At 44.8% G+C, this 9,319-nt stretch overlaps 1 protein-coding gene across 1 annotated transcript in view; it reads right to left on the bottom strand.

Annotated features, from left to right (window-relative positions):
- The window catches only part of megf8 (multiple EGF-like-domains 8), a 22,968-nt gene extending 15,317 nt beyond the window's left edge, over positions 1-7,651 (bottom strand). The window contains exons 1-14 of the mRNA XM_019896117.1: positions 7,241-7,651; positions 6,548-6,737; positions 6,269-6,432; positions 5,968-6,177; positions 5,305-5,485; positions 5,109-5,197; positions 4,536-4,749; positions 4,176-4,359; positions 3,344-3,489; positions 3,141-3,251; positions 2,909-3,060; positions 2,336-2,437; positions 2,108-2,255; positions 725-888 (exon numbers count right to left, since the gene is read on the bottom strand). Coding sequence (XP_019751676.1) covers positions 725-888; positions 2,108-2,255; positions 2,336-2,437; positions 2,909-3,060; positions 3,141-3,251; positions 3,344-3,489; positions 4,176-4,359; positions 4,536-4,749; positions 5,109-5,197; positions 5,305-5,485; positions 5,968-6,177; positions 6,269-6,432; positions 6,548-6,737; positions 7,241-7,270 — 2,085 coding nt within the window. The 5' untranslated portion in view covers positions 7,271-7,651. The remainder of the gene's footprint in view (positions 1-724; positions 889-2,107; positions 2,256-2,335; positions 2,438-2,908; positions 3,061-3,140; positions 3,252-3,343; positions 3,490-4,175; positions 4,360-4,535; positions 4,750-5,108; positions 5,198-5,304; positions 5,486-5,967; positions 6,178-6,268; positions 6,433-6,547; positions 6,738-7,240) is intronic.
- Positions 7,652-9,319: the final 1,668 nt, after the last annotated feature.

Here is a 9,319-nt window from a genome sequence, read left to right as displayed (position 1 = left end):
CACAGTGGAGGACGGGGTGGGGCATGTGGAGACATCAAAAGAGGCACTATTCTCTACATCACTGGAATACCTTAAAAGACTGTGGAAAATTGACTTTTTAATTGCTTGTCCACCAGAGGTTGGTGTCTAGCAATTATTTTTTTCGGTGTCTATTTCTGAAAATGTGTCTTTACGAACACTTGAACCCCAAGACTGTGACACTATTATACTTACCATAGCCGTCATTTTGACAGCTTGTGCTCCGACAATGACGTCCTCGCCTAAATTGATTATCACTCAGTGCTTGAGTGCCTAATAAAGGAGTTTTGTTTTTTTAAACGCCTGTTGTGATGATCTTTTTATGTAAATGATGTCATATAAATGAATGAAAAACACGATTTGAACTTTATCCATTCATTTCCTTTGGTAGTGCTCGGTCGCTATCCCGGCCAATAGCAGAGCTTCGCTGTATTTATCTTGAATAGGATTCCATTCCTATAAAATGATAACTTTAGTGTCATCAGGTCTCTGCAAAGTTGGATTGAACATTATATCGCAGCTGGGACATAAGAAGACACATGTGGATGTCAAAACAAGGCACCAAACGGCAATAGAACACCGAGACATGCAGTGTCAATCTCGTCTGAGTTAACAACAGCAACATTGGAGGAAGGAAGGACGGATACGGTAAGTAAAGAGGGAGGGGAGTTACAAGCACAACTCTTTTGAGACGGGGACTCCGTACCTTGTCAGGCTGGGAGTCGTTGCGGGGGTGCTGGAAGGTGAGCAGGTGCAGTCCCGGGACATAGTTCTCGGTGCGACAGGAGTGGAGGGAGGTTAGGAAAAGGGTACGCTCCCCCCACCAGCCGTACGCCCCTGAGATCTGGTCCACACGGCACGCACTTTGCTCTGCGAGATCGAGAGGGAGAGGTCAGCAACACGGAGAAACACAATCTGACCTCGTGAGATCTCAACAATATTGCGGTGAGCCTGATCGGCCGTCGTGGTGGTTGCCGGACGCGAGTCAGAGAGTGGTGAAACACCGGCGACGCACACCAGAGAGATGGAAGAGGCCAGTCAAGTTTTTCTTTTTTTTTGAGTGACCGCTACTATTTCAGCTGGGCACAGTTGAGCCAAGTGTTTGATGTTTCTCAGTGTCAAGGATAGTGCCCGCCCTTCACGACATGCCGTATTAGAGAGAGTGAAAGAAAACACTGGTGGTCAACTGGTTCATGAAAACATAAAACATCCAATGAAGCTCCCATTTCACTCTCCTCTGTTAATCAAATTCACTATCTGCGTATCTTCAGACATATAACGGAGTGACAAAAACATTCAGAAAATAACAGCAGAACTATAAACATCCTTCAAAGTCAACCCAAATATTGCAGCAATTTGTGACTTTCATGGCACACAAAGTCTAAATGTTTTGCTTAAAAAATAATAATAATAAAGGGTGTGGCATTACGCAGGATGGAGGGGAAATTATTTGTTCCCCTACATTTATAGATGTCTACCAGTAGCTATGGGTTGTGAAAAATATTTGAGGTGGACTTACGACCCACTGGTCTGCCACATTTATGTGAATACATTTGAGGTCGTCACCATTGTTGTTATTAGCAAATGTCTGAAGCAACTTTAATCGAACCACAAAAAAAAAAGAAATATAGAATGCAAGTCGTCAAAAAATGACTACAATGATCTGAATAATTGAAATCAAAATAGCCGTTAGCCGCAGCATTATTATCTTGGTAACAGAATGCAAAAACAACAATATTTTTTGTAAATATGTAAAAATAAGTAAATAAATAAAATTACAGTACGGTCTATTTATTTTTTAGCAAACCACATGAAGCCTTACAGCTTGATTTCTATGAGCACAGGAGTGTGAGAGACATCGAGCTCGTGACTGCAGAGACAGCAAATATCCGTTTTGTGCAATCTTCGAAGAAGTCTTCCTCCGTTTGAGGAGCCCTTCCTTGACACTGAGGAAACACCCCAATACAAAATGTTTCATCTCTGACAAGCGCCCGACCCAAATCGAGTCCCTCCCAACATATTTCCGTCAGTGTGCTGCGCAACCCTCGGAGCGCCGCCGCCCCCTCCGTCCTCCCTCCCTGGCTCTCACCTGACACGGGCAGGCAGGACTCGTTCTGAACACACCAGCCGAATTCGCCGGGTGCCCTGGCCAGGGTGGCCGGCGTGCCGCTGAATACCAGGCAGGACTGACAGTCGGACAGGAAGCGCGCCAGGCCCAGGCAGCCTGTGCTGCCGCACTGGGAGTGGGAAAAGGGAGGTGGAGAGGAGTTGCTGCGGTAATCCTGACGGTCCATTTCGTGTGTGCTTCCAGCATTACCTGATTAGTGGGCTCATACTCTCGACAGCGCCCTTCACACCAACTGCATTCCGGATTCTTCAGACACATGCTTTCATCCAGGGCCTCAGCGCAAATGGCGTCCTAGCCGGGAAACGCGGATTGACACAAATAGAATATTGATCAACATAGATGACACTACAGCCACGCTTCCAGCTTGAAGGTCGTCGTATCAAAAGCTTCCTTTATATTTCACACTGGAATTTATCCACCTTTTTCCAGGCTGCCGCTCAATTAAAAAGGCACTGACATGAAATGTTGGGGTGAAGACGACCCAGTAATTTTCCCCCTTCCAAAGTTCTTCCAGAAGACGTTTTATACTGTCTTCAAAAGACAGGATTTATCAAAGTTTTTCAAAGTTGACATTGCGATTTTCTACCTTTGGAGGTACCATCAGAAGCCAACTTTATACTTGTCTTAAAATCTGAATAGTTTTATCTTGGTTGCTGATATCAATGCCACAGAAATGAAATGGGTGAGACAAGAATTTTCCAAAGACGGAAGCATATCAGGTCTTGCGATTTTTGATGCATGTGAAAGAGAGTTTTCTCTCACCCTGTCACCTTCGCTGCTACTGACAAACAGAGGGACTTTGAAAGCCACAAGGTCTCCGCGGGTGACACCGTTGTAACCGCCGGCAACCAGCAGCACGCGTCCCTCCATCGCCGCAGCGACGTGGGAGTAGCGCCCCTTGACGGCTTCACCACCTGCAGAAAAGCACGACGATACAATCTAGGCTAAACCGGCGAGAGAGACAAGAAGCAAAACGATGAGAAGAGCAACTCACTGAGTGACCATCTCTCGCCTGCTAACACCCACTGGTGACAGCCCAAATGGTAAAAGAAGATCTCTTCGTCGTAGCACTTCTCCTCTTGGTAATGGATGTGAACATTTCCACCTTGTTGGGAACGGGAGACAAATCCACAATAAACGTCAATTCAGTACAGGGAAGGTTTGTCAGTTGGGGCCCACGTCGTTATTCTGGCTCACCGTAGACCACCATGTAGTTTCCGATGACAGTGGCTGAGTGGAAGGCTCTCTCTCGGGGGCCGGTCGCCGGGTAGCGGGAGCGGAACGCCGTCCAAAAGCGTTGGTCGACGTGGAATGCGTCAGTGTTGTTCACCCGCACGCTAAATCTAGGAAATTACATTGTCTCATCACTTGGTGCTGTTTGACAAGAAGGAGCACTGAGAGGGGATGTAGACTAGTATGTTAGCCGCTTGCTACTAACCAGGCAGACAACGGCGCTAACGAGCATGGCTAACATCAGCTCGTGTCGGTCCTGACGTTCACTCACAAAGCAGACAAAGTCACATATTTTAGAGCATTACTTTCAATACCATATTTTTGCTCAAGGTGATCATACCACATCAATCTGATACCGGTCAATGCCCAGTGCTCACCAGATTTTCTTGGGAAAAAAAAAAAATATATATATATATATATATATATATATATAGATCTCTGTGCATCTGAGTCCTTTCTGTTTGTGCTGTTTGACAAAAAGGAGCACTCAGTGACAGAATCAACTTCGAAATTAGCTGTTTGGTACATTTTGTTTTACGTACAATACTTGACAGCTTTATCAGCCAAAGTCAGTATTGAGCTGTGTTTTTGTGAAGTAAGGACCCTGACTTGAATCTTTGTGAATGTTTGTGTAGTTTGACGAGAAACAGCCCTGAGTGGAGCGCTAGGCTGCTATGTTAGCTTCTTGCATTAGCCGGCACCACTAAGTGTTACAAAATGGGAGGAAAAACAAAAAATCGAGCATGTTTCAACCTGAATATGACATCTTTCCCTTTTTCATTTAGGGTGTGTCTACCTGGCGGTGGTCGGCCGGTGACCCCCGTAGACCAGTAGTGTCCTGGAAGGGCTGTGGAACACCATGGAGTGGCCGGCGGTGGCCGGGGGCTTCCCCCCGGTGGGCTGGACGATCTCCCACCGACCAGAGCCCCGCAGGCTGAACCGATACAAGGAGGAGGAAAACATGTCGTCCTCGGTTCGACCTGGGGTATAACAAGCGCAAAGGGCAGTGAAGTGCAATCTTGTTCGGAAGCTCTTCGTGTACTGAATCTTCACTTCGCGCTGCCGTGCTATATTGCTGATTTATTTATTTATTCTGGAGGTGGAAGATAGCCACTTGCAAAACACGGGGAGAGTCATGCCATGTTTAAAAACCCACCTCCAAACACATAGAGGTAACTGTCTACTACGGCTGCGGCGTGATTGGCCAAATTGGGGGCGCCACCAGTGTTGGGAAAGCCAAGCTGCTGCCAGTCGTCCTGCAGGGGCCGGTACATCCAAACGTCGCTGGCCAAGGAGCCGTTGGCCAGCTCCCCACCAAAGATCACCATGTTTCCTGCCCACTCCACAGCGGTGTGGGAATGCCGCGCCAACTGTTGGCAGGGAAAATGCCATTAAAATATGAATAGTAACGTTTTCTTTTCAGTCTGCCGCCATTTTGGGTACCGTTGCAATGGACGGTCTTTCAACTATTCAGGGCCAAACAACTTCATATTCAAATGTACAAGTTGACTTGTGAAGTGATTTTTAAAAAAAGAATGAAACGAGGAAAAACGGAACCATTAAACAAAAGAAACATGATTCTTGGTTAATTTCTAGTTCTCAAAGTGGTGCTGCACCATCCTAAAAACTGGATAATTTAGGTGAGACAAAAAAATGAGTATTGACATTTTTGATCCTTGGGGTATTTTGGCAAAGCAAAAAAAGTACACTTCTCCTTTACAGTACTTACAGGTGAGTGACCATAAGACCTGCTTTCCCACTGGTTAGATGTGAAGTTGTATTTGTTCAAGTCACCAAGTGCTCTGTTGAGGTCAAATCCTGGATTTTTTTTTTTTTAAGACAATAAATGAAAACAATCACACTGTTGCTTTCAAACAACACCTAAAAATGTAAAGCAGAAAAGTTGACGCAAATTCTATTCTCACCTCCAAACACGTACATGGCTCCAGTGGAGGACAGGTACACGCCAGCGGAACCTGTCCTGGGCGACATGTAGGGGTCTCCCTCTTTAATGCGCCACCACTGTCCCGCCCCGTTGTCGTCATGGAGACTGAGCTGGCAACTGTGACCCAGGAAGCCGGCATGACACAGGCAACGCTCTCCCTTCTGATGCAAAAAAAAAAACAAAAAAAAACAAAAAAAAAAAAACAACAACCCCCAGTGATTTCTCGCGCTGTGTAAAGCTAGGGAGTAACACCTTAATAAAGCCTTATGCATTTATTTATTTCCACAAAAGAACATGACAGTAAGTTTTGCTTTTTACTTTTGTTGCCCCTTCTGGAAGTTGATTTGCCACCATCATCTGGCAACTATAGGCAACAATCCATCCATTTACTGATCCACTTTATCCTCACAAGGGTCACGGGGGGTTCTGGAGCCTATTCCCAGCTGTCTTCGGGCAGTAGGCGGGGGACACCCTGAACCGGTTGCCAGCCAATCGCAGGGCACACAGAGACGAACAACCATCCATGCTCACACCCACACCTAGGGGCATTTTTGTGTGTGTGTTCAATCAGCCTGCCATGCATGTTTTTGGAATGCGGGAGGAAACCGGAGTACCCGGAGAAATTGTAAATTGCAAACCTCACCTTGTCACACTGGCCATGTGCCGAGCAGGTGTGGGAGCACAGGGGAGTCGCGCAAGATGCCCCGCCCCAGCCCTGTTGGCAGTGGCACTTGTGTGTGGACGGGTCGCAGCGCCCGTGGCCGCCACACGCTCCGGGGCACACAGAGAAGGTGTAGGTGGCGTTGAAGCCGAGCAGGTTGTAGTTGGCGTCGCTGAAGAGATGAAGCAGCATCTAGAAAAACAGGAAGCGAGAAGGTTAGGATCAATATGCAACAGCTGTTGGGATGACAGGTTAAAAAAAATTATAGAAAATAAACAAGGACCTTCCCGGACGTGGCCTCGATGGGCTGCGGCAGGGTGTTGCCACTCAGACTAGCCAACAAGGGGCTTTGGTAGGAGTCTCCGTCATACACAAACAGGTAGTCGTAAGTGCACTCTGTGTCCATGAAGGTGAAGTTCAGCACAATGCGATAGCTGCTGCTCGGTGCTAGAAGGGCGGAAAGATGAAGGGGAAATGAAAATTTGTAACTTGAAAAATGTTCCATTTGGCACACTGGCAAGAAAAGTTGCCACTGTGTGAAAACTGAGAAAGTTGTACAAACCTTTAATGAGCCACTCGCAGTTGCCATTAACTGAGTAGTTCCCCGGTCCGTCTGTCACGTAGCCCGGCGGCCCCTTCAACACCTGCCGGTGACCTTTGCAGTCACCCGCCTGGCACGTGGGCCACCAGGCCAGCAGTGCAAGCACAAGGAGGAAACAGACGGGCTGAGGGGAGGCCATCCCTGTTGCTGTCTGTGTGATTGGGGGAAGAAAATGAGATGAATGTGAATCCTAAAACTGATTTCAATCCGTGTACATAAGTGATTCCCAACTCCTGTTCTGCAATATCACCAAATTGTTACCAAAAATAGGTGTTATCCATTGACTATGAATGATACATCTTCGTTCAACTATCTACACCACGGATACAAACAGGCTCAAAAACCTGCCACAGTTTTCTCGACAAAAAGGACTTCTCCGGGGGAAACCAGCCTCTTAAAACGCATGATTTGTTTCACGAATTCGCCGCGAGATTTAGACAATTTAAAACATAAATAAATCACCGAGACTAGGTAGTTCTTGTTTTTAGTGTCGAGTGCAGAAAAATACCTTATGTACACAGAGGGCTGCGAGAGTAACATTAAACAGTGTTCCAAAGCGATGCTGCTGCACCGTTAACCAGCCATGGCCCGTTAGCTCGCTAGTTAGCTACATAGCATCTGTTTCATTACATTGTGCCAACATACAGTACGTACCAGTTCCCGTCTCTTCGGCCCCGGAGCCATTTACATCTTTTGTCTCTCTCTCCCTTTGCCCCCCAAGATAAAATAGCCAGTCGTTAGATCGTAGTTGTTATGGAGAGATAGAAAGCCGCCCGTCCGGCTAGCAGATTGCTAACAACAACACGGCTATCCGCTAGGTGGCTAGTGAGCGCAGCCTCAGTCCGACTCCAGATGCGCAGTCAATCCGGAGCGGACATTATTGATGAAGGGCGACGTAGCACGCTCTCCGGCTACCTCGGCCTGGAAGTGACAATGCCACAAGCAGAGAAATTAGGTGTTTAGTTTTTCGGCACTGGTTTACAGCAGCCGGAGCAACGAGACAGATGCTCGTTGTTGTTTTGGAGGTCGCCACCCACACAAAAGCGAGTCAGGCACGCCTGGCTTGGCGGCGTCACCCAGTGGAGATGCAACGCAACGCACATCTGGATCCCAATTCGAGCTAAATTCAGAATAAATGAACATGGAATTTTTTTTGCATTTGCTTTGTTTTGGAAAAAAATTAAATGCTTTACTACTAAAGTTTTTTTTGGGGGGGGCGTATTGCTGGCACACCATTGTCACGTTGTAACGCGAACAATGTCACATTTTACCGTGATAACGTTCACATTTAACGTCAACGTAATAAAACATCCTTGTCGATCACCAAGTCTGCATTTGTTGTTAGACAACAATGCAGAAAAAAAGTTGTTTGACTTGCGTTGATTTATTTCTGTCATTGTAATTTATCCAGCAGATGGCATTACAGCGCTGTAGTCTGGGGTCAAAGCACACATTCAACAGAACCGCTTACCAAGAGCAAAAGCTTACAATGATTGCACAGGGTTTGCTGAGTCAAAAATGTGACATAAAAATAGGAGAAATTCCAAGCAATAATATTCGAGGAAATCTTGTCTGGAGTCACGCCAGGGCTAGTCACACATTTTAGTAATATGTTGAAATAATATTTTGACTTGTCTGTTCTCTGCACGGAAGGGGGCCAATAACAAGGCAGCATATGAAATGCAGTCAATGAAACACAAAAATGTTCCAAAAGGTTTCGGCCCCCTTGTATAAGGCTTTCGTGCATATATGACCAATAAAATTGTCTTGCTTATTTTGCTGTCTTGTCTCCCAGTATTACCAAAAGAAAATGTAAAAAAAAAAAAAAACAAAACATCAATAATTATTTTTAAATAAATAATAATCCATAAAATGTGTTTTATTGAAATTACTAATACAAATATGTATTATGTATTTAAATGATAAATAAATTCCCTAATAGTGTAATTATAGAAATAAAATATAAATTATGGTGTAAATGCTCACGAGTGGATCAAATCTTTACATGAATGTATAAAACGGAGGTGAGCAATTGAGCCACTAATTTAAGAGAAGAAAAAAAGTCCTATTTCAGCTCTAAATCATTACATGAGGTGATCACAAGCCTGTGTCTGATTTCTTGTGCACTGACTTGTGTGCATCATGCAACTTGCTATCCATGCACGAGCAACATACACCCGAAACCTACGATGCGGTCAGCCTTAGCAGCATGAGTCAAAAAGAGGAAGGGGTTTGTAAACCCATACGTGCAGATGAAAGATCCAGACTGGATAGGCTGTAAAATAATATGTAAAATAAAATTAAAAAAGAAAGAAAGAAATACACGTTTCTTGGCTGCACACTAAATTAAAAACAAACAAAAAATGGACAACAAAATTGAGTAAAAATATCCAATTTGATCTAGGGCACACACTATCGACAAACTAATCCAAAATAAAACAATTCTTAACAGAATAAAATAAGTCTGGAGTAAGTGCTATCACTATAAATAATATTCATTTCAATCTAAAGGAACATTATGCAAGCACAAATAGGCTATAATAAAAAGGACACGCGCCTTCAATCCAGTGTGTCTAAAAGTTTAACTGAAGATAACTTAAATAAAATTTCATTGAAACTCAAATAAACAAGAAGTGATCCAGGGTGTATGCTGTATCTAAAATCTATACAAAAAAAGAAGAAGAACACAATACAAAAGAAATGCACATGACATTGTTTGGGCCACAGACCCCG

The sequence above is a fragment of the Hippocampus comes genome, unplaced genomic scaffold (assembly GCF_001891065.2).
Source record: "Hippocampus comes isolate QL1 unplaced genomic scaffold, H_comes_QL1_v1.1 scaffold55, whole genome shotgun sequence".
NCBI lineage: Eukaryota > Metazoa > Chordata > Actinopteri > Syngnathiformes > Syngnathidae > Hippocampus > Hippocampus comes.
The sequence above is the reverse complement of the archived record's forward strand: the minus strand, read 5'-3'. Positions and strand labels throughout refer to the sequence as shown.